Here is a 26440-nt window from a genome sequence, read left to right on the forward strand (position 1 = left end):
CTTCAAGAGATGACAACAGAAGATGTTCTTCTATCTGACTACGTTGAGTCTGCAGAGATTCATTAATAAGAACGTTCTTATTATGTCGGATGAAACTCCGCCTGATGAACGATTCTTGATAACAGAAGCATGGATACATTCAGATTTTTTATGTAAAATTTATATTCTGAGTGGCCTGCAAGATGATCTGTATAATGTGTACAGTAATGTCAAAACCTCAAAAGAACTCTGGGATGCTTTAGAAAAGAAGTACAAAACAGAGGATGTCGGAATGAAGAAGTTCATTGTGGCAAAGTTTCTGGACTATAAGATGATAGACAGTAAGACCGTCGTCACCTAAGTTCAAGAATTGCATGTCATAATCCATGATCTCCTTGCTGAAGGTACAAATTTATTTATTACATATGTTGGAAATATTAAGTCTATTCTTAATACTCACATAATCTTTGATGTAGGATTGGTCGTGAATGATGCTTTTCAAGCGGCTGTTATTATTGAGAAGTTACCTCAATTGTGGAAGGACTTCAAAAACTACTAGAAACATAAACGCAAGGAGATGACTGTTGAAGATCTCATGGTAAGACTGAGAATTGAAGAGGATAACAAGGCCGCAAGAAAAGAGGTCACGTGGTAATTCAGCAATATCTGGAAGTAAATATTGTTGAAGAAGATCCCAACAAATCAAAGAAAGAAAAAGCATCTGGTCCAAAGAACAATCCTCCTAAGAAGAAATTCAATAGAAGCTGCTTCAATTGTGGCAAACGTGGTCATAGGGCTACTGAACGTCGGGGTCCCAAGAAGGACAAGAAGAAGGATCAAGCAAATTTGGATGAATCCAAAGAAGAGATGAACGATCTTTGTGCAATGCTTTCAAAATGCAACTTGGTTGGAAATCCAAGATAATGGTGGATAGATTCTGGTGCCTCATGTCATGTTTGTGCCAACAAAAAATTATTTTCATCATATACTCCAGCACCTATAGACGAGAAGTTGTTTATGGCAAACTCCGCAATTGTAAATGTGGAAGGAACTGGCAAAGTCCTCTTAAAGATGACATCGGGTAAGGTGGTGACTTTGAACAGGGTCTCGTATGTTCCGAAATTGCGAAAGAACTTAGTTTCTATACCAGTTCTGAGTAAGAACGGATTCAAATGTGTATTTGTTTGTGATAAAATTGTAGTGAGTAAGAATGAAATGTATGTAGGAAAAGGTTACCTCACTGAGGGCCTCTTTAAACTCAATGTAATTGCAGTTGATATGAATAAAGATTCTGCTTCTTTTTACTTGCTTGAGTCTAAATGTTTATGGCATGAACGTTTGGGACACGTTAATAACAAAACCTTGCGAAACCTGATTAACTTAAATGTTTTACCTAAATTTGAGTGCAATAAATCAAAATGTCAAGTTTGCATTGAATCTAAGTATACTAAACATCCTTATAAATCTGTTGAAAGGAATTCATATCCCTTAGAACTGATTCACACTGACATTTGTGACATGAAGTCAACACCATCACGTGGTGGGAAAAAGTATTTCATAACTTTTATTGACGATTGCACCAGATATTGTTATGTCTATCTGCTAAATGGTAAGGATGAAACAATAGATGCATTTAGGCAATATAAAACTGAAGTTGAAAATCAGTTGGATAGAAAGATCAAAATGATCAAAAGTGATAGAGGTGGAGAATATGAATCTCCATTTGTAGAAATATGCTTGGAAAATGGAATAATCCATCAAACTACTACTCCTTACTCTCCTCAATCTAATGGAATTGCGAAAAGGAAAAACCGAATTTTAAAGAAAATGATGATTGCCTTACTTATAAGTTCAGGTTTACCACAAAACTTGTGAGGGAAAGCTATCCTTACAGCAAATCGAATACTCAATAAAGTGACTCACACGAAGAAACATGCTATTCCATATGAGAAATGGAAAGGTAGAAAACTCAACTTGAAATATTTCAAAGTGTGGGGGTGTCTAGCCAAAGTTCAGGTTCCTATACCTAAGAGGGTGAAAATAGGGCCTAAAACTTTGGATTGTGTATTCATTGGATATGCCACAAATAGTAAGGCATGTTGATTTTTGATTCATAAGTTCGAACATCCGGATATTCATGATAATACGGTAATGGAATCAGATAATGCTGAATTTTTTAAACATATCTATCCGTATAAAACTAGACTTGAGTCATCTAGTAGGGGGGTCTAAACAACCTCAAGAAGATCCAAAAGAGAATGAAACCAATGAAGAGAGTCCAAGGCGCAATAAACGTCAAAGGACAACTACTTTATTTAGATCTGATTTTGTAACATTCCTTCTGGAAAGTGAGCCTCAAACATTCAAGGAAGCGATGTTGTCTAGCGACTCAACTTCTTGGAAGGAGGCTGTCAATAGTGAAATTGAATCAATCTTAAGCAATCATACCTGGGAGTTGGTTGATCTTCCTCCAGGGAACAAACCCTTAGGTTCAAAATGGATCTTCAAAAAGAAGATGAAAGATGATGGAACTATTGACAAATATAAAGCAAGACTTGTTATCAAAGGCTTTAGACAGAAAGAAGGTCTTGATTATTTTGACACATACTCGCCAGTGACTAGGATTACATCAATTCAGATGTTAATTGCCCTAGCTGCAGTATACGGTCTTGAAATTCATCAAATGGATGTGAAACCCGCCTTCTTAAATAGAGAGCTAGAGGAAGAGATTTACATAGAACAACCTGAGGGATTCGTAGTTCCCAGTAAAAAAAAGAAAGTATGCAAACTTGTTAAGTCACTTTATGGACTAAAACAAACACCGAAATAATGGCATGCAAAGTTTGATCAAACCATGTTGTCAAATGAATTTAAGATCAATGGGTGTGATAAATGTGTTTACATTAAAGACACTCCGAATTAGGAAGTCATTGTATGTTTATATGTGGATGACATGCTGATAATGAGCATGGACATTGCCAATGTAAAAGCTACTAAGCGTATGCTTGTTAGCAAGTTATTGATATGAAAGATCTAGGAGTAGCCGATTAGATATTGGGAATAAAGATTCACAAAACTCATAACGGTCTAGCATTGTCTCAATCTCATTATATTCAAAAGGTACTTGAAAAGTTCAAGTATTTGAATTTCAAAAAGGCAAAGACCCCAATTGATGTGAACCTTAATCTTGCTAAGAATGAAGGTGAAATTCAGTCTCAATTGGATTATGTTAGAGTATTGGGAAGTTTGGTGTATGTCATGAATTGTACACGACCAAACATAGCTTACGCTATAAGTAAACTGAGTCGATACACAAGTAATCTCAATCAAAATCATTGGTTGGCAACGAAAAGAGTTTTGGGGTACTTAAAAGACACTCAAAACTATGTTTTGCATTACAACAAATATCCAGCAGTTCTTGAAGGATATAGTGATATAAATTGGATTACTGGGTCAACTGAAACGAAATCCACGAGTGGATATGTTTTCATTATTGGTGGAGAAGCAATATCTTGGAAATCATCCAAACAAACATGTATAGCTCGCTCTACAATGGAGTCTGAATTCATCGCCTTAGACAAGGCAGGTGAAAAAGATGAATGGCTCCGAAATTTCTTAGAAGATATTCCAGTTTGGTCCAAACCAATGTCCCCTAAATGCATACACTGCGATAGTCAAGCTGCAATAGGAAGGGCTGGAAGCGTTATGTATAACGGGAAGTCTCGTCACATAAGACGAAGACATAACTCTGTTAGACAACTACTCTCTAGTGGAATTATCACAATTGACTATGTAAAGTCAAAGGATAATGTGTCGGATCCACTTACAAAAGGCCTTACTAGAGAGGGAGTTGAGAGATCATCAACGGGAATGGGACTATGGCCGAGAACAAGTCATCGTGGCGGCAACTCTACCTAGAAGACTGGAGATCCCAAGATCTAGGTTCAAGGAGATGAAACAAAGTCACAGATGACGGTTCAACATTGTCAAAAATTATTTTATGTCTATTCTCATGATAAAACAATGTTCAGTAACTAGGATAAAGGCATACAAATTTTTTATTGGTTTCTAAGTTTGATACAAAGTATATCAAATAGTGTATCTACGGGATAACACATTTAGAAACCACCTATGTAATTGTGAAGTGTAAGCCACTTTAAGGAGAATCCGGTAAGGCCAGTTCTCTAAACACTTATTAACCGAGATGAGTTCATAGCTAAAACGAACAAAACAATGAGAACCAAAAACTGTTCAAGGGTTGATTGTGTGACTTATGTTATCTAGGTATACACCAAAGCTCGACGGTTCAAAGATATCAAATCTACCGATTGACCGAGTATATCCGATATATGTTCACTACGGAAATTTTAAAGGGAAACCTACTTATCCAGATGCGATTAACCCTTACTTACAAGACACACAAGTTTTTCATGCATATGCTTTAACTAAAGCCATTCCCCATTCATGTGGGGGATTGTTGGGTTTAGCAAGGTGTGAATGGGAAATAAGAAGAGAAAATGAAAAAGTGGGGGAACCAATTTTGGAGGGAAAATGAAAAGTCATTGCAAAGTGCAAATGAAAAGTTATTTCTACCATATTGGTAGAAGAAAGGAAATTGTTGTCCTTATATTTAGGAAACACTTCCTTTAGTTCTTAAAGGGTTAAGAAGAAGGTGCCCCCTTGCGCCGTCGTCGTCGCTCGCTCGCTCGGCCTCAACTTCGGCTTTGGCAAATGATGTGATTTATTATAATATTTTTGGACAAAATTTATTTAATCAATCTTGTTAATTCATTTCCTTTCTCTTATAAATTAATTCAAAATGTTAGTTAAATAACATAATTAATTTGGCGCAACAAAATTTATTTGAAATTCACGTGTAATGGTGAAAACGTTCTGAAGGGACCTGTTCCTTCCAAAACGTCATTACTTTTCCCAAAAGACACAACGTTCTGAAAAAAATGGGTCTGAACAGATTTGTCTGAGCAGACGCGTTCCTTGCTGAAAATGGCTATAAATAAGAGGCTTTTTCCGTTTTTCATTCACTGAAATTTTTTCCTCTCTGCATACATTTTCTGTGTGTGCTTTTTTTGTTGTTCTTGTGTTTGCTGAAATTATTGAAGTTTGAGGTTCCGCTACTTCTCTAACATGTTAATCCATTTTATCTTGGGAGGAATTAATCTGCAACCTCGATTACAGTGAGGGGATTAAATTTCTTAAGGAAACACAGTGATTTTTGTGGACTCGGATTAAAAGCATTCTGTCTAATTCATCTTTTTTTCTGTTTCTGTAATTTTGACTAACCTGAGAGTACAGGAGATAACATACAGTACAATACAATAGAATACAATAGAATACAATACAATACATTATGAAACAATAGGTAACAATGATCCAAACAGAGGGTTAATGTCGTCATTGTATTATGTACTATATTGTAAGTTGAACATTTATTTCTCGTATATTGTTTTGCATAAAAAAGATAGATGTATACCTCCAACAACAACAAGAATTAAATTATAGGACAACTCTTATGTTTGGGAGAATTTCGAGGTATATGTCTAACCACCTCAACTCCTTGTTTCTAGGGTATGCTATAATTATTTGAAGTCTCTCGATAACGAGATCAAGAAATAATTGCTGATAAGCTAGATGTTTCATTAACCATATTCAACTTTAAGATATTTGGTAATATAATTTTATTTTAACCCTTTTTGGACGGTAATTTTTCAATAAAAAAATGAATCCTTCTCACCAAAGGCAGATATGCCACTATCTATAATAAGATATAATACACTAATAATAATAATATAAAATTTTTTATATCGTCAGTATAGGTAAGTTAAATTTTTCAAAAAGAAATGGATATATTGATCATCTCGAATATGAAGTAGGGTTGTTGGTGAAGTTTTAGGTAGGAAATTTTAGGAGGTAACGTAACCTATATACTATATATGATGATGTTCTTTAAGGAACTAACTTGGAAGGAGATTTGATGTTTTCTTCTTTGTCATGGCAATTCCCAATTTGTAAAAAGACCGACCAAATTCATCAAAGAATACAAAATGACTATAAAAAGTAAGATAAAGACCATTGAGTCAACTTAAGGATGGAGTATTAATATATTTGCAAAAAATGTTTGTTCAAAGTTTTCAATGAATGGTATTAGCACAAATATTTCATTTTCAATGGTTAGGACCAAATGCAAAAAGGCAATTTGTGGGGACCCTTTTTTCTTATTGGAGGGGGTGGGTGGGTGGAGGTGGGTGATACAAGATTTGGGATAATATATAAGCACATTAGAGGGTGCAAAATATACACCATCATTTCTTGGCATAAAAACCTTATTATAACACCCAAATTTCCTACTATAGTATTTTAGGTAAAGATTTTATGAAATCTTTAAGTAGTAGAGTATAGTTTTTCAAATTTTCCCACTACTCTTGGTTCCAAAGACTTTTGGCCCCCTTTGACCCTAAATTTCTTGTTGCCCTTTTCTTAACACTTAATCTCTTCTCTTATATATAATACATCTTTCCTTAAACCATTCTTGCACTTAAAACTCCAAACATCTCACAAAAACACACACTTGAGAAGACAATATGGCACCTGAATTTCAAAAGAACGCTATGTACGTCTCAAATGAACTCGAAAATGGAGACGTTCAAAAAAACTTTGATGATGATGGACGTGAAAAAAGAACAGGTAACATATTTTATAGGAATGTTGTTTTTAGAATCGTGCATAAGTCATGATACTCATTTATTATGAACCTATTGACTATAAATTCTGAATTCGTTTCTGTTTTAATTTGCAGGTACTTTGTTGACTGCGAGTGCACATATTATTACTGCTGTGATTGGCTCAGGAGTGCTTTCACTAGCATGGGCTATAGCTCAATTAGGATGGGTGGCTGGTCCTGCTGTTCTCTTTGCCTTTTCTTTCATCACATATTTCACTTCTACACTTCTTGCCGACTGTTACCGATCTCCGGGACCGATTTCCGGCAAGAGAAACTATACTTACATGGACGTTGTCCGCTCTCACTTAGGTACTGCCAGTACATATAACTTAAATTCTTACCACAAAGTCAACGTAGCAAATTCTCTGTTTTTTGCTCTGTTTTTAATGATTTTCTCTAGCTCCAATAGCTAATTATGTAACTTTGAGTTACAATCCAAGTGGAAGTATATATTTGGCCGGCTCACTCAAAAATATTTACATTCTCTTATCGATATACATAATATACACATATAGTATATTATTTTGACATTTTCTTGATTTAAAAAAACAGGAGGTGTGAAGGTGACACTGTGTGGAATTGCACAATATGCTAACCTTGTTGGAGTTACAATTGGATATACAATTACAGCATCTATTAGTATGGTGTAAGTACAAATAATTATTAAAAATTCTATTTTTAAAGAAAACATTAAGACCTTTTTGTCAATACTTTGACTAATTTGATCTCATGACAATGACATAACTACTCTAATAAAATAAATGATACTCTATATTAATTAATTAAAATACTAATATAATAATTATTTTCTGTGAATTTCAATTTTCAGGGCTGTAAAGAGGTCAAATTGTTTTCACAAAAATGGGCATGAAGCAAGTTGCTCAATTGAAAGTTACCCATACATGATAATATTTGCAGTAATTCAAATAGTTCTTAGCCAAATTCCAAATTTCCACAAGCTCTCATGGTTATCAATTCTTGCTGCTGTTATGTCTTTTACTTATGCTTCTATTGGTCTTGGACTATCCATAGCCAAAGTCTCAGGTACTATATACATCGACAGTATAAAATATTTTTATATTTATCTATACAAGTTAATTATGTATATTTTTTACTGTATTATCGATGCATAAAATTTAAATTCTCGATATTAAAAAAAATGTAGGTGTGGGGCACCATGTGAAGACAAGCCTAACAGGGGTGGTAGTAGGTGTGGATGTATCTGGAACAGAAAAAGTATGGAGAAGTTTCCAAGCTATTGGAGATATTGCATTTGCTTATGCTTATTCCACAGTTCTTATTGAAATACAGGTAACCATAGTTTTATCATATATCTTTTTCATATTTTATAATTGATTAGTTGATGTTTGTCTACATGTGAACTTTCATCAATTATGGGTAGCAATTGCACATGCCCCCTCCACACACACACAAAACATATATATGTGGTCATACTTGTGTTGTGTATATGGATGGAATTTTTAAGTAATGAGTTCAGTTGAACTTATAAAATATATGAACAGTTAAACTATTATTTTATAAGTAAAACAAATTTCTTAAAAGTCATAAAACTAATTCTTCTAACGAGAGCATGAAACACAAGGATTAATTCTATAATTGTCATTTCAAGTTCATCGTTTTCTCCCTTTTAAATCATCCAACCCTACCACCCTTGACTTTCAACCCCATAGTGTTTTACTTTATTATATTTCATTATTCTAAACACTAAAAAAAAAAATTAGAAAAATAATATTTTTCATTAATTTTTTTTTTCTACATACCAACCGTGCACCCTTTATTTCAAACTTTTTGATTTCAATACCTTCAAAGATGCACTTATATGATCCATTAAATCATTCATATATTTAATAGGAGTCTTTTGTCATACCATTTAGTACAAAATCTTGACTCCCCAATGACTAGTACCCCATCTATTAATTCATTCTCACCCAAACAAAAAAATCAGAGGTACTTAGTTGAAATGTGTGCCTCACTAATTAATGAAAGCGTTGCATTAAAGTGTACAAATCTATTTTATATTTATATATATACGACTACTACTCTTGAGTAATCAGTCTGTAGACTATAGTCAGCTAGCCACATGTTCGGTTTTGGAGCATTAGGAATCACGATGGTCCATCTTTTATTGTTATTTTAAAAAATAATCTATATAGTAATATTAAGATATCACAAATATACAAAAATATCTATAGTATCTTTTGTTATTCGTCTCAAAAATAATTTCTTTATCTTTTAAATCTGCATATATATTATCCAATCTTCTTCGGACCTTGCTAATTGAATTATACTGAGTAGATTGTTATTGTTACTTCATTTGTAAATGTCTTTATATAAAATTAAAAAACTATTCGTTCTTTATCTTTTTTCTTTAAACTCACGAGTCACGAGCACTGTTTTTTCTTTAATTAAGGAATAACCTTCAGGTAGAGGACCACAGAATATGTAGTTAAATTTTTCCCTTTCTTTCTTTTGGAATATGATGTTAAAGCCAGAATAGTAATATAAGGAATATATATAGTACTCTCTAGTCTCTCCTTTTAAATTTATTTGTCTGTTTTAACTTGAGACTGAGTTAAAATAAATAAATTAGACTTTTAAATTTTATAATCTTAAACTAAAGATATGTAATATGTGTTAAAGTATCTTTTAATCTTATGATTTTAAAATATACCATATTGATAGTTTTAAAATTAAAGAGTTATTAATAAATGGAAAAACACACTTTTTTGAGAAATAAATTGAAATGGAAAAATATACTCCTAATATATTTTATTTTATTCCTCTTGGACCAGAAAAAATATGGACCACGAGTTTGGGTCATTGATTCTTTAGGCTTTTTCACAAAAAATAAAAGTGAAAGCCCACTCTTACGCTTCTTATCATTTCATAACAACCATCCTCTTTTTTTTTGTACTATTATCCGATTTACGATGACCTCAAATTTTTAGTATTGTGACATCTTTTGTTGTTTTGTCATATGATGTAATTTAAGCAAGAATTGAGTTTAGTGGACCCCATCTCTCACTTCATGATAATAATAATCTTGTTTGGTAACTTTCCTAAATCAATAATTTGTGTTTAGACTTGACAAAACAACTAAAATCTATGAGATAAATTATGATTGGGAAAAAAAAAGAAACCGTGAGAATTGAACACACACCTAATTATTCTAGTGGACGTCGTTTTAATATGGTAAAATGATTCAAAGACTGAATATAACTTATGTTGTTTGAACTTTTCAAAAATATTGTCACATCTGTGTCAAACCTTAAAAAATGCACTACTTTGAAGTATTACGAGCAATTTACTGATTAATCAGCTCTTTAATTACAGGACACACTGAAATCATCACCACCAGAAAGCAAGGTAATGAAGAGAGCCTCACTAGCTGGAGTTTCCACCACAACTTTATTCTATGTACTTTGTGGTACCATTGGCTATGCAGCCTTTGGAAACAATGCTCCAGGAAATTTTCTTACTGGATTTGGTTTCTATGAACCTTTTTGGCTAATTGACTTTGCCAACGTCTGCATCGCTGTCCACCTTGTCGGAGCTTATCAGGTAAAGAAGACTTCTGAATCTTATAAAAGAAAGAGACGTTTCTTTCTGAAAAAGAAGTAAAAAGGAAAGTAAGACAAACAGAATCTAACGAATATCAAATGTATCTATCATTGCTTAGGTTTTCTGCCAACCATTATATGGATTCGTGGAGGCTCGTTGCAGCCAGCGATGGCCAGACAGCAAATTCATCACCTCAGAATACGCGATGCGAGTTCCATGCTGTGGAACTTACAACCTCAACTTATTCAGGTTGGTGTGGAGAACAACATATGTTATAGTGACAGCGGTGATTGCAATGATATTCCCCTTCTTCAACGACTTCTTGGGGTTGATCGGAGCAGCATCGTTTTATCCATTAACCGTTTACTTCCCAATAGAGATGTACATTGCTCAGAGAAAGATACCAAAGTATTCTTTCACATGGGTATGGCTGAAAATATTGAGTTGGACTTGTTTGATCGTATCACTTGTTGCAGCTGCTGGATCCATCCAGGGACTTGCCACTGATGTTAAGGGTTACAAGCCTTTCTCAACTCATCAATAAGTTTTCACAACTGTTCAAATTATTAAATATGTAATGTTATCAATAACAAGTGTAATGCAACCTGAAATATGGCTGTATGTTATTATTCTTATAATTTTTATACAGTATGCTTCGTTTACATGGAGTCAAACTGCTTCATTTCAATTTGTCTGATTTTAACTTGGCATGAAGTTTAAAAAAAAGTAAAGAATACTTTTGAAATTTGGAGTTAAGGCGTATTCATGGTTTGTGAATGTTATAGGCATGTGAAGTTTAAGAAACTCTATAGTTATGCCACTTAAACATGGAAAAACTTCGAAAATAGTGTTTGGCGATTGCAGGACAAACCCGCCCCACCTCACATAACATAATTTTCTCTTCTCAACTTACCCCGCCAAACATAAAATTTCTTTGAATGACTTAAATAGCTTATTAGAATCATAAAAACATCACTGATGTAATAACTGTGAAATATTACATAAAAAACAAGTAATTGATAGTTTAGAAAAACTAATTGCAATATATACAAAAGTGACCAAGAAGAATTAGAAAAGAATTGATTACTACAACATAATGTCAAAAGAGAGTGATCCCAAGACCAACTGAAAAATGGATTCTCACTCAACATAACACAATAACAAATGAAAAATAAATTATTGATTCTTTAAGAACAAGTAGAAGTGTTTTAAGCTAATAAAAGGTTAATCTGACAAGTATTTGATAGTTGGTTTTCTTGCCTAAAGCCTAAACGGAAGAAATTGTTTAGCAATTTCAGCATTGGGTTTATCTCAAACCCACAACCTGCTCTGCCGACATGATTTTTGTTTTTTAAAAAAAATTAACCCACCCCGCCCCACAAAGGTTGTAACCTGCTCCACCTCGCACCCGCCTAAAAGAAACCAAAATAAGCGTGGTAAGCTTAATATTGTAAATCACATGGGAAGCAAAAGCTGAAGAGAGATTTCGAAAATTTTCTCGACTATCTATTAGTTCTCATTAGACTGTTTTCATAGTTCCTTTTAATGCACAGATATTAAAAAAAGAAAAATAATGAGGTCTTCAAGCTACACTTTATAAAATTTAGAACAGGAATGGCTCCATCATATTTGATGGACAAAAAGACAGGGCAATCTGTAAATATCTGCAAATAAGTTTTGAAAAACCCATTCCTTCCTCTTCCTAGAATGATCATCTCAAGTGAAGATGTTCTGTTTTAGCCAACTTGTAATACTTCTAATACCCTAACATGCATTTTTTCTATTTTTCCTTGTCAAGAGTTTGCTGCCCTGCCACCTGCTAAACCATATCTCTTCCAGTTGCTGTCAACACCAAACTCCAGCTTCGGCACTGTTTAGAACATCATAACAATAAGTTTTCTGATATAAGTTAACAAATTCACAATGACAAAAGAATGAAAAAGGGAGTACAATAAACTGCTCTCCATTCACACAGCTCGTGAAAACAAATGTCATTCAATTTAAAGTCCACAAGATTGAGAAATTACCTCACTGCCACCAGTCAAGCACCTTCAGTCTCGACCATGACAAATGCTTGAATGAGACTCTGAGCAGCATTCGTCTGCTCAGGCGTACCAGATATAATGATCACAGTCTCTGTTGCTCCAGGCTTGGGATCATTTATGGTGACTTTCGCATCAGAAATCTAGAAAATAATTAGTCAAACGAAGAGTCAAATAATAATATACTTTCATACAACGCAACAAATTTGTACTTGCCATGAATGACACTACGTAGGCGTTTGAACATGGATTTGACTGAAATTTGGGAACATTGGTTATTGCACTTGAAAAATGGTTATTAGAAAGTTGGAAGTTGTGTGAGTGGAAAAAGATTTTTCAGTTGAAAAACTAATCAAAAGATCAGTCTAATGTATAACCAAACAATGTTTTGAACAAACGGAGCTAGTATTGATATACTTTTTTAAAAAAATTCCAGAAAATGGTAAAAGAAACTTCTTTTCAGTAAGCCTCCCATCTTTTCTGATATTGAAAAACAAGGAGCAGAACATGTAGAGAAAGACATGAGGGCATCTTGAAAGTAAAAATTAAGAACAGAGAAAATGAATACTAGACCAAATAGGTATAAATATGTACAAAACGAGGGCCATAGTATTTTGTCAAATACATACGTTTCACATACATAAAGATGGAGATCATATATATATATATATTTTAATGGGCATGGCCTATAGTAGAGACCAATCAGAAATAAAAGGGCAAAAAAAAGGTAATGTGAATTAGGGACATAAGATCATACCTCACATATTTGTCGAAGACATCCCCCACCTTCTCCATAGATTGCAGGAATGACAGATCGAGGTACAACAACTTCCACGGTAGTGCTTGTGATCACAGCGGGATTACTTCCTCTATATTAATGAAATTCACGTGTAACAGAGACATACATATATCATTGATGTATAATAGAAAAGGCAGTTCATAAATGAACTCTAAAACATAAAAGAAAGCAAAATGAAAGAGTCTGGTCATGATTTAGAAAGTACAGACCCTCCAAAGCCGCCAATATTTCGAGGACCTCCTGCATAGTCTGGGAAGCCTAGATGTCCCCCACCTTCACCCCGTCCCTGCAATTCAGTTCAGATAATTAATATTTCTAATGTTTGTCACTTTTTTTGGATCTTTACTTTTTATTCGAGCAGAAAGAAGAAGTGCTCTAAGACAATTGTGACGCTCACTTTAAATTACATTATGAAAGCAACAAGCATGTGGTTACAAGTACATAAGGTGGAGCAGCCTATATATAAAAATCAACCAACTCCTACTATAAAAGTCACAAGAAACTAGAATGGTAGAACTAACTGCAACCAAATGCTACCTGAGAACCCCATGGTGCTGAAGATGGCATTCTATCAGAAATATGAGGTGGAATGCCTGGCCTATGGAAATTTTGCATAAAGGGAGGACGATCATCATGTGGATGGAAACCACCATGTGGAGGTAGAGCATCAAACTTGTGAAATGGTGGACGAATGTTGGGGAACATGCCTGGAGGTGGTGAAAATTCTCTCCTTCCCATGTGTGAAGGGAATGGAGGTACTTGGTCCAGAAACCCAGGGTTTGAAGGAAATGCATCACGAAAGTAATGATTCTGTAATCTGGCAGTTATCTGCAGAAGGGCTTCATGAACTTTTTCAACATCTCCATTTATCTGAGCAACCAAAAAGAAAAGTTAAAAGCAAGTTGAGAACTAGGAATTAGGCCTGTCCTTAAACCAAACAAATGTTGCCATAGACATCACACTAAACCTAAAGGCTAGCAACAAACTCTCTAAATATGCAAATGAAAAACAGCCAATTTTTATGCTTAGTAACATCACTCAAATCATAAAAAGCAAAAAATACCTGAATTACTTCTTCATTTTCCGCAGCACACTTTGGGATTTGATCCTTGCCTACAATACGAATATACGCTCCAGTTGATTTCCTCATTTCAGCTATTATACCACCACCTTTACCCAAGAGACACCCAATTTGATTGGAGAACACCAAGAGTTTTGCAACCATAACATTGTCCTGATTCTCAGGTGCAGCCCTAAAAATTCGGGATTGGATGCGAAGGACAGCATCTTGCGGCAAAGATATTCTATCATCTGGGAACTGCATAGATAGAATGGTCATAGCCTCTTATTGTTAGGTTATAGAAAATCAAAGAAGCATGATAAAGAAGAGGAAAGAAGAAAGAGTAACAACTTTAGCAAAAAGAATGACCCTCCCCCCTCCAATGCCAATTAAAGGAAATCCTGGAAAAAGAAAGCAAATAGAGAGACATAACAAATCATACCGCTGGACCAGAGATGACAATAATTCGATCTTCAGAATCCCCTGTGGCTTCCAGAACTTTGATTTGACACCCAGTCTCATGCTGAAGTGCTTTAATTATACTTCCTCCCTTTCCAATTATACCTCCAACCTTTTCATCTGGACAAAGTAATCTGAAAGTCAAGGCATCAGGAATAGGATTCATTCGACCAGGTATACCAGCTTCCCCAACACGAAATCCACCAGAGGAAGCAGGCCCCTGCCCATGGTAAGGACGTGTTGATGGTGGACGTATTTCCCGGTTAGATAGAGGACGTCTAGGAGACTGAGAAGATGGACCACCAGCATCAGCAGAGAGAAAATCTTGATCCCCAGAGGAACTCCCAAGTAATTGTCGAGCAACAATTTCAAGAGCTTTTTTAACTGCATCATGCTCCCCAGAAATCTGCAACATAACAATTAGGAATGTCTCCAGAATTCTGGTTAATATGACAAGATTTGACTACGAGAGTACTGCATAAAAGCAGCAGACAATACACAATGATCAACTCTGTGAAACGTGAGACAGGAAATAAGATGTCGATGAAGCAGTATTCACTGTGAACCAACAAGTAAGAAGAGTGTGCAACATTCTCAAATTGAATTGTATAGATACAAGGGCCTTTTTCTGTCACTAAAGTTAATTAAAGGACTTCCTAACGCAGAAATTACTGTTATATCAATAAGACCTCTCAAAAATCATGACAAGCACACACAAGAAAACAGGCAGGATTCAAATACAACTCCGACAGAAAAATGATCACATTGATGACGGTTAATGGCTAAGCTGAGTGAATCAAGTTGACTAATACTTGCAAGGAATGAATGAATAAATATCAACAAATATACCTGAACCAATTCATCTGATGAAGACGCACATGAAGGTAGTTTGTCCCTGGGAAGAATTCGTATCTGTGAACCACTTTCAGAAGACATCTGCTTTATGACACTACCACCTTTTCCTAGCAAACAGCCCACTTGGCTGGAGAGAACAAGCAATCTTATAATTAATGAGGAAGAATTATTGCCCTCTTCATCTCCTCCATCCATTTCTGCTCCTCCTTCAACCATCCTTTCAAACAACAAGAATAGAGCTTTCTGAATAGATTCAGTTTCCTTTTCAGTTTTGGAATTTTCTGCCGGAAGAGACGCCTTATTCTCACCCTTATCACCATTTTCATCATTGCAACTGTCTTTTTCATTAGTTTCACTCCCCTCAACATCAGCCTGGAACTGTTTGGTTCCCACTTCATCTTCTTTTCCTGAACCTATAATAACTATCACCCTCTCATCACAACCAACAATACTATCCTCAACTCGAACCTCTGCACCAGTTTCCTCTTGTATCCGAGAAATAATGCTACTATCCTCTCCGATAAGGAAATCTATTTTTGAAGCAGGGCATAATATACGAATTTTCGCAGGTGATCTCTGGGAACTAAAAGATGATGATTTCTGCCACTTCCCTCGGCCATTTGTTTCTGCAAGGCTCTGATCATGTGGTCTCTTGGAAGGTGTCAACTTCATTGACATATCTGCAAATTTTTTTGTAACAGATGCTCATTTCAGGATATAAGACTATAGAGGATGTATGAGAAAGGTATGGAATGATAAGACTAAAGTGGATGTATGAGAAAAGTGTGGAGTTTTTTTTTTTTTTGGGGAAAGGTAAGATAATTTGCAACATGGTCAACTAGAAGAATCAATTTGGTAAGGCCTGAACCCATGAATGCAAATATTATCAATCAAACTCCATAGAGCCACATTGGTAGTGACTTCTGAAAATTGTACGCGCTATTCTTTTACATATGATCAGTAAGACACGTTTATCAGAGAGTGATATCTGAATCAGGGAAAATGAATGTGTCAAGTACGAACCCTAGGGATGAGCAACAGCGCATAGTTCAGTCTAAGCATTTGGCATTCAAACTACTCTCCACCTCTATTTTGTGGTAAAGTTTTAATACCTTCTCACCTAAACCCTTCGAGTCCACTTCATATGTACTCTTTATGTAATATAAAGCTATGCACTAGGCTTGCAAAAGCCCAAACCCGAGAAATCAAGTTTCAGCTGAAGCTTAAAATGCCGAACTAACAAAAAATTAATCAACGGTCTATGATATAAACATCTATCCTATTCAGTTCCATGGAATTCCATACTATACATTTGCTAGTTACAATCTGCACAAATTTGAAGTTCTAATAGAAGTCTTTGATTTATAACTTTAATTTTAGCAGTACCAATTCTATACCTATACATTTGCTAGTTACAATCTGCACAAATTTGAAGTTCTAATAGAAGTCTTTGATTTATAACTTTAATTTTAGCAGTACCAATTCTATACCTATACATTTGCTAGTTACAATCTGCACAAATTTGAAGTTCTAATAGAAGTCTTTGATTTATAACTTTAATTTTAGCAGTACCAATTCTATACCTATACATTTGCTAGTTACAATCTGCACAAATTTGAAGTTCTAATAGAAGTCTTTGATTTATAACTTTAATTTTAGCAGTACCAATTCTATACCTATACATTTGCTAGTTACAATCTGCACAAATTTGAAGCTTTAATACAAGCCTTTGATTTCTAACTTTAATTTTAGCAGTACCAATTCTATACCTATACATTTGCTAGTTACAATCTGCACAAATTAGAAGATTTAATACAAGTCTTTGATTTATAACTTTAATTTTAGCAGCCCCAATTTAGCGACATTTAGCTCGACCACTCAGTGAAACTAAAAGTATGAAATCGAGAAAAACTGCAAGAGAAAAACGGAAGAGTAAAGGAGAATTAAGTGATTCAGCATTTTTACCAGGCTTCGTCGGAGATATGATCGGACCGCTTCAACGGTGGAGTAGGGTTCTGCTAGCAACGCCGTAACGGTGAAGATAAACCTAAGTATCCGGCGGAGCTCAGGGAGAGTGGTGTTATATCAGAAGGTTTCGCTTTTGTTGTAAGTAGTACTTTTTAGGGATTTTACCAATTTATTTGTGTGCATTTATTTCCATTAAGTACTTACTTTTTTTTGGTCAAAAAATATTTATTTTCAAACTATTTCTTTTCTTCTTCTTCTTCTCTTTTACATTTTTAATAAAGAAAAAAAATTAAATAACAAGGTTTTAATAACAAAGAATGAAGAGAAAAAAAATGATCTAGCAAAAGAAGTGAACTTTGGTTCAATTTATTAAACTTTATTATTTTTTTATCTCTATTTTGGATTATACGAATTTATTCATGTGCATTTATTTCCATTAAGTCCTTACTTTTTTTTGGTCCAAAAATATTTATTTTCAAATTTCTTTTCTTCTTCTTCTCTTTTACATTTTTAATAAAGAAAAAATAAATAAACAAAAAGGTGTTAACAAAAAATAAAGAGAATAAAAATTGGTCTAGTAAAGATGTGAACTTTGTTTCGATTTATTAAAATTTATTACTTGTGACCTCTATTTTGGATTTTACAAATGTCGAAAGCTACAACAGACATGTGATAAGCTCACATTTCTTACGCCATTGAATTTTAAATTAATGATCATTTTTGTCATTTTCTATATTTAATCATAAATTTTATGAACTTGGAATAAAAGAACCAATTTTTTTGAGTTTCTTTAGTGAAACTTGTCCTCAAAGACTTTAAAAAATTTAAAATCATCTCTATATACAAAAAATACGACTAGAATTAGAATATGAAATACAATTACTTAATTGTCAACTCACCTCTATTAAATAATATTTAATTTAAATTAAGTAAATAAAAAAGAAAAACACTTGAAAAATCTAAATGAATTAGTTTTAAATTTATGTTCTTATATAAATTGATTATAAATTAATCAAATTTATATTTAGGGAAGCACAAGTTTTCTAAAATCGAAAGTCATAATTGAATATAATTTGTGAAATTTAAGATGTAAAAATAAAAATTTATACTCCAAAAAAAATTCCACATTATTATTAAAACGATTGTTTGGAAAAAAATTTCATAATCCATAATAAGTGAATTGTTCAAAGTTTAAGATAAATGTTTGATTTTTTTTCTATTTTTGCCCATCATTTACATTTTTTAGATGATAAATTCAAGAGAGTTAATTCCTCATATTTATGATTCTTCTTTAAATTATTTCCATAGTGGAAAATGCTATTTAATTTATGTCATAATTTTTTTTCTTAATAAGTATGAGGGTGTTTGAATTGGCTAAAAAGTTGGTCAAATTTACTTTTAAATCAGTTTTTGACTTCTAGAAATGTTTAACAAATATAAAAAATAACTTAAAATAAGTTAGGAAGTGTTTGGCAATGTCAAAAATGACTTAAAATAACTCAAAAATAAAAAGTTGGCGAAAAATCAAAAGTAGGTCTTCCCCCTACTTTTTATTTTTTGACTTAAAAGTCATTTCAGTTTGACTTTTTATTCTTTTAAGTCAATCCAAACAGGCTCTAAGTATTAACTCTCAAATTCATTAGCCGAAAGAGTATTGTTTTCTTATTATAAAAGAGAAAAAAGAAGACAAAATAGGTAAAAGTGTAAATAGCATATTAATAAACTAGTAAAAAAATTGACTTGAATTTATTAATAGGGATTACTGTAATATAGAAAAAGGAGACTTTCATTTCCTTTGCCAACCAACACTTGTATAAATAGAGACAACTTTTTTCTTCTCAAAACATATTTTTATACAACAAATTTGAAAATCTCATTGCTACAAACACCGATGATGATTAGCGGAAGCGGCAACGATGTTGAGGAATCACAAAATCTCTCATCGGAGAGTGAAAAAGGAAATGAGGAATCGGGCAGTTCATCGCGGATTGTTGTGGGTACGCCTACACCAAAGTGGGCTGGGACAAGGTTAATGAGGGAAGAGGAGAACGTCTATCAGAAGCTAAAGGGTTTACTACCGTCTATTATGAGAGATCGTGTTATAATCACTGCAATGCATCAATGCATGAGAAGAGGTCCAATGGAAAAGGAGCGGTTTGAAGTTTATCAAGAGAATCTGGAGAAGGTAACGAGAGCAAGAGGGAACCGTAGAGTTGATGACTCTGCTTGGTGCGGGACATCAGCTAAAAATCTCGACAGCCTTGCGTGTCGTGGGTTTGAAATGAATAGTAATGTACCTGCTTCTTATCCTCATGGTGTTGGTATATACTTGTCCCCTTTCTTATCACCTCAAATAAGGTATAGTACACATGCTTCATTTTTGGTGTTTTCTTAATTATTCCACATGATGTTCATTAATTATTTTTTCTATTTAATTTGTGTAGTGATATGATGTCTGATATAGATGAAAATGGTGAAAAACATATCATTTTATGTCGAGCTATATTGGGAAATTTTGAAAAGGTTGAGTTGTGGTGGTCATACTGATAGCACATGGAGTAGATTATTATTCAAGCTACATAATTTTCTTACAATATCAAAAAGGCTGGAGTTGAGAAATTTGTGTATCTCCTATGGGGTAAGTTTGGGTTTCCCTTTTTAACACTAGCTATTAATCAAGGATTTACTATATATATACATATTGTTGTGAATATTCTAGTTTCAAGACTATTATTTTGATCTTGACTTTTCATACAAATTGTTCACAGGATGGCACACCAGTAGAGGGAGAAACTTTCATGAGGGATTTAAAATCTATTATTCCTGATGATCAACTGATACGTTCGATCACGTTGGAAATTAAATCTCCTCCTAAAGTTCTTTTAGTAGTGTCAATTTTATTGGGATATATGTGTTGTATGGACTTTCAATATCTTTCAGCACACATTTTTCCCTTTATATATGTAAGATCTGGTGAAGCGGATGAAATAATACTTTATGAATTTATTGAATAAAATGTATTCCTTTAGAAGAGACTTGGTGAAGCATCAAGCATTTCTGCTTGGAAATTGGTTCATAAAGTTATAGTTATTCTCACAATTATCGTTATTAGACAATTATCGTTCAAGAATTGTTCATTAAGAATTCCAGACGGCGTTTGATTTCAAATAGATAGTTTCTCTATTCCACATTGGAATCTATATATAATATAAAGGAGAACATAGATAAGGTGATGTGATACCTCTCTATGACCTCCATTCATATTTATCTTTTTTCTCCTTTTTTTTCTTAATTCTTTTCATTAAATATTTTATTTAGTAAATAAAAAAAAACCAATAATATTTACTATTCTAATTATACCTAATGAGTCACAAAAAATCTCCATCAATTCATAGTCTCTACTTAAATAACATGTCTCTTCAACTTATTCTTATGGATTATCAAATGTATAAATTACAATCATCCATGGAGATGCTGAATATTCATTTTTCATTTTCTCATTCTTTTTTTCTATTAGTGTAGTTTTTTTCTCATTCTTTCTTTCGATTAGTATAGTTTTTTTTCTCATTCTTTCTTTCTATTCTTTCTTTCTAATAGTGTAGTTTTTTTTTTTAAAATAAAATTATTCTTCATCTTTTTCATAAGAAATCATAGAAAAGATAGTGACATGATATGTTCTTCACTATGATGAAGATCAAGAATATATTCTTCAAAGATTCATTATAAAGAGATGTTCACATTAATTCAATACAAGATCATCAAAATGAAGAAAGAAGTTTAATTATGTTGAAAGATTCATCAAGAGAGATGATCATATTAGTATAAATTAAAGTTTGAATGTTTCCAATATTTTAAAGATTCATTAAAGTATTGTTTTGATGCAAATTGTACAAAAAAAACAAATTATTCTTTTAAATTAAAATTTTGGGTCTCCCTACATCAGCTGCCATTTTCACCAAGAAATGGCCCAATCGCCGGAGAAAGTTGTCGCTGCCACCTCCTCTTGCCGGCGAGACCACAAATACTCTCTCCCTCATTTGTCTCCGTCTTCATCGCACATGATATTACAATTTAAAATTACATCTGTCTCCATTCACAGCCTCATTTGAGATTACAATTTCATCAAACTGATATTAACATCAATAGAAGAAAACACTCAAACCTTACTACTCCTAATACTAAACTTGACACCAAAAAACTTGAAATTGAAAAAAAAAATCCAAAGCTTGAAAGAAGAAAGATCAAGAAATATGAAAATTTCAAAGTTGTATCTACAATTTAAAAGAGAGATAAAATTTTGACTTTTTTTTTAAAAAAGTTTTGCTTCTAAAGAGATAAAAAGAAACAATTAGTAGCAACAAAAATTCTTCTTCAATTTTGATCTAAGCTTTCAATTTGGAGAAGTTTTTTTTCTTTCTTTTCCAATTATTTTTGTTGTTGAATTTTTTATTAATCTGTAGTTTTCATTTGAAACGTGAGGTGGGTTTGAAGAAGAAAGGGTTTTTTTTTTTCTTTTTCTTTTTTTGCCTTTTTTTAAGGTAGGTTATTCTTTTTTACTTTTTATTTAATTTTAGTAACTTTTTAAATCAATTCACGCTCTTATTTCGCGTGTGTAACACACATTTTTCCAACTTAGCTAAATTAATGCCACCTAAGACCGGTCAATGGTCAAAGGGGCTTAAAATTTCTATTTTGTTTGATTTAAAGTGTCCAGTTGAAACTTTGTGGAGTAGAAGGGTCCAATTTACAATTCGAGTCAAGTATAAGGGTCCATCAGACCCTTTTTGTCTTCCTAATAAAACTTAAACACCCAACAATGTTGAATAGTTCATGAGTTTTTTTGGTCTTCATTATTTTATTTTCTCCTTTTTTTATTTATTTTAAAATTTGTATCTCCATAACTTATACCTAATTGAACTTTTACTTTAATTAATATTATTAACTCTTTTTCTGTAAATTTTCATATTCATAACCCCCAACTATCTAATTTCAAAATTTAAGATACCTTATGATATTAATTTCTTCAATTTTGTCTATATATTCATATTTTTTTGTTTTATTAGATTCCTACTCTAGATTATTATTTTTATTCCATATTTGAAATATTGATATCCTATATTATTGTTGTAGTATCAAATTTATACTTTAGTTTGACTCCATGCAAAGGCTCTTGGATATGTATATAAGGGATGCCTGATAAAAGCTCAAAAATAATTGCATTGATTATCTGATTTTTCATCATCTTTGTTTTTGTGATTAAGGACTTGACAAAATTGTGTTGTTATTTTTCGCTTTTTACTTACTTTTTCATATGTTCTCTCTCTCTATATTTGTTAATTTAGATTCCTATAAAAAATTTAATTGTAGTAAATTACATTTTCATTTAGACTCAAATTAGTTATTTTTAACTTTGTCAGAACACAACCAATACGCCAACAAGCGTTCAAATTTTATTACTCATGGCTCAAAACAAGTGCATATTAAGTATTGAATACGTAATTTTTAGGTATTTCTTATGGTGAAGAACCATTTAAATTTGTTCGTTTCTTCTACTTCTAAAGAATTACCAGAATAATATAAGATATATACAAAAAATTAGCAATAGAGGATTATTTAGATGATAAGGAAAAATAGAGAAAAATAATTATTTAGACGATGATGAATAAGAGAAAAAACAAGGACAAAGAACGAATTGAATATCAAAGAAAAAATGAAATAGAAATATTTATCTCTATTTCCTCGTACTTTTAGTTTCATCATTTATTTTTTCGAACTAAAGGAAGATTCATTGGATAGTAAATTTATTATTTGACGAAAATAAGAAAAAAAATCAAGTCCTGAAATATGTTTATCCGAATTTTATGTATTAACATCATAACATATGATTTTTTTCTTAATAAATTAGTCTTTTAATTTTGAAAAATACTTGATAATAAAAATGTAATTCACTTAGGGGTCGTTTGGTAGAGTGTATAAGAATAATGTTGAATATGATGTATTAGTAATGCATGCATTAGTAATGCTTGCATTATTTCTTATACATTGTTTGGTTTGATGTATTGGAAATAGCAAGCCTTGTATAAAGACTATTAAAAAATATTTGTTTACAAAAATACCCCCACATTATTATTATTATAATTAATATTATTATAATTATTATTATTATAATTATAATTATTATAATTAATATTATTATAATAATAATAATTATTATTATTATTATGTTTATTATTATTATTATTATTATTATTATAATAATAATTATTATTATTATTATTAGGCTTAGAGGGTAGTTTTGTCATTAGTTAATCTAATGCATGCATTAAAACCATTGCATTGCTAATACCTAGAAATCCATGGTATTAACAATACACACCTTAATACACAATAGAGTGTATACATAGGTTGGAAAAGAGTACCAAACAAGGTATTAGTAATACACAATGCTAATGCATGCGTTATTTTTCCTAATACACTCTACCAAACGACCCCTTAAGCTCTAATTTCTACAAAAATATTTGTATTGTAATTTTATCATTTTTCTTATTTCTATAATCGATTTTTTATTTCTTGTACCATAATTATTTTTTAAAATAAATTTACATATATATATTTTATAACTGCGCGAAATGCGGTCAAATCCCTAATATAATTATGAAAGATGTATTTAGAAGGTAGTGTAAAGTGAAAGCACCCGTTGATAAATTAGGGTTGTTGAAAAAAAAAAGATAAATAGTAAATTGTTGATAAAGGTGAAACTAATTTGGGTATTCCGATTGACTTGGTAGATTCGATAATGAATTAACGTAAGTTGGAAAAGAATTCACTACAAATAATTGATGAAACATTACGATACTAAAATATAAATTCACCATGAAGAAGTAATTATTATGAGGGACATATATTAAAGACGAACATGCATACGATAGGGGCAAAAGTGTAAACTAATGATATATGATGCAGATGATCGATGCTTATTAACACGTTTCAACCCGTCAAAGTTAAAATTGTTGTCCACCTTTGAGTACAGACGAACAACTTTAGAAGCTCCTTCTTCCCCATGTCTCTCCATTGCAACTAAGCTTAGACGTAATCTATATATGACGTGCAATCAATTCTACCACCTCAATGACACCATAGATGTGTAACCAATTGGGTGCACAACTTTGACTCATTTCCATCGATGAAATGAATCAATCTCGGTATGTCACGAATTCATGTTGTCCACGACTCTATCTGGGTTAGTCCAGGTTCGTTATCAAGTTCCAGTTCCAATTTAGATTTTCGTGTATATTGATGTGATTGTTCCGCAAGAAGGATAGAGACTTTCCTAAGAAGGTCTTATGTATTCTTAAAAGTCTTGATTGTTTTTTACCGTCTTGCTTAGGAAAGACACATCTCCGTCCAGAAGCTTCACCTTATATTCACTTCTTAATTTTAACACTTTCCACTCTTGTAACATGACAGCAAGTGCAGCTACTGCAGCCTGCATTTTACTACTAAAGTTTGCAACGACAAGACGAGCATTTGTCTTGGAATCAACACCACCAAAACTTCAACATAATTTTCATAACCATTCTTCTAACTCCTGATCCTTTTTGACAAAGTGTAAATGGGCTTGAATTCGAAATAAAACTCCCTAATAGCTCGTAGGCCCTTACGGAGTCAGCTTGGTTCACAACAGAAAGCACCCGTTAATAAATTAGGATTCTTGAAAGAAAAGAAAAATAAATAGTAAATTTTTTATAAAGGTGAAACTAATTTGGGTATTTCTATTTACTTGGCAGATTCGATAATAAATTAACGTAAGTTGAAAAACAATTCACAACAAATAATTGATGATACTAAAATATAAATTTACACATCATAAAAAAAATTTTATTACGAGGGACATATATTAAAGAAAAACATAATATAGGAGCAAAAGTGTAAACTGATGACCAATTACCAAAAAAGAAAATATCATATATGAAGCGATAGTATAACATAGGAGTTAGGACAATATTAAATATTTTTCAACAATAAGAGTAAATTTGACCGTATTGTCAAAATTTATTCCTAAAATCTCAAATGGAATAAAAAATAGAGAAAATTGCAAATAATTAAAATCCTCGTATAAATATAATTTAATTTTATTATTAATATGAATTATGGTAATCTAAATATAGTAGAGCCGTCAAAACGGGCATAGCCCATGGGGCCGGCCCAACCCAACCCGTTATTGGGGTAGGGTTGGAATATGATTTTTCAAGCTCATTTAAAACTAGGGCTTATAAGCCCGGTCCATATAATCCCTTGGCCCTTGAGGCTTGATCGGGGTCAGGCCGGGGTCGGCCCATAGACCAAAACTTTTTATTTAAGGGTAACTTACAATATCTCACTAGTATATAATCTAATTACTTAAATACACGCTATGTTGTAATATTATGAATCTTACCAAATTTTGGTACGTCCAGATACATATATCTCGGAATATATGAACTCAAAATTAGGTTAATATGTTCTAGATACACTCTATCAAAGTAGGTTTGCATGTATCTAGGATACATAGACAAATCTCGCGCCCTCACCTCCCTCCAATCTTGCTTGTCACTCTCTTATCTCACTCGCGTATCTGATATGCAAGATACATGCTAATTACACTAGACTTTTTGCTAGTGTTATTAAAACAACACAATTGTTTGCCATATTTGATTTGAAAATTTTCTCATTTTCTTGATGTTATAGAATTATAAGTTTGAAAAGAAAAAAAAGAAGGACTAGCCCGCCTCAGCCCTTCTAGGATTGGATTGGGTTGAGCATTTTCAGGCCCTTTTGAATGAAGGGCCAGCCTGCCCTAGCCCTTCAAATTCCTTGGCCCGCGAGGCTTGGGCTGGGTGGGGCTGGACCGACCCTTTTTGACACCTCTAAAATATAGTTAGTAAGTCACACTTACATTTTTATACAACCTGAAATAT

General features: G+C 32.7%; 3 protein-coding genes across 3 annotated transcripts; 2 read left to right on the forward strand and 1 right to left on the reverse strand.

The window, feature by feature from the left end:
- The first annotated feature begins 6312 nt into the window (after window positions 1-6312).
- LOC102597666 (amino acid permease 6) lies at window positions 6313-10938 on the forward strand. Its single transcript, NM_001318651.2, is given in 7 exon segments — window positions 6313-6681; window positions 6794-7027; window positions 7271-7364; window positions 7548-7762; window positions 7884-8029; window positions 10073-10300; window positions 10419-10938. Coding segments are annotated over 7 exon segments (1446 nt in total). The 5' UTR covers window positions 6313-6578; the 3' UTR covers window positions 10845-10938.
- Window positions 10939-11784: 846 nt separating this feature from the next.
- Window positions 11785-17640, reverse strand: LOC102597985 (KH domain-containing protein At4g18375-like). The gene is made up of 9 exons (XM_006356740.2): window positions 17481-17640; window positions 15510-16195; window positions 14644-15066; window positions 14205-14459; window positions 13679-14011; window positions 13351-13427; window positions 13100-13211; window positions 12328-12485; window positions 11785-12170 (listed from the first exon to the last, which is right to left on the reverse strand). The coding sequence occupies exons 2-8, from the start codon at window positions 16191-16193 to the stop codon at window positions 12342-12344; spliced, it is 2028 nt and encodes a 675-aa protein (XP_006356802.1). The 5' UTR covers window positions 16194-16195; window positions 17481-17640; the 3' UTR covers window positions 11785-12170; window positions 12328-12341.
- A 1734-nt stretch (window positions 17641-19374) lies between these two features.
- LOC107062448 (probable inactive poly [ADP-ribose] polymerase SRO2) lies at window positions 19375-20030 on the forward strand. The gene is made up of 2 exons (XM_015313102.1): window positions 19375-19841; window positions 19928-20030. The coding sequence occupies exons 1-2, from the start codon at window positions 19375-19377 to the stop codon at window positions 20028-20030; spliced, it is 570 nt and encodes a 189-aa protein (XP_015168588.1).
- The last annotated feature ends 6410 nt before the right edge of the window (window positions 20031-26440 follow it).

The sequence above is a fragment of the Solanum tuberosum genome, unplaced genomic scaffold (assembly GCF_000226075.1).
Source record: "Solanum tuberosum cultivar DM 1-3 516 R44 unplaced genomic scaffold, SolTub_3.0 scf00226, whole genome shotgun sequence".
Classification (NCBI taxonomy): Eukaryota; Viridiplantae; Streptophyta; class Magnoliopsida; order Solanales; family Solanaceae; genus Solanum; species Solanum tuberosum.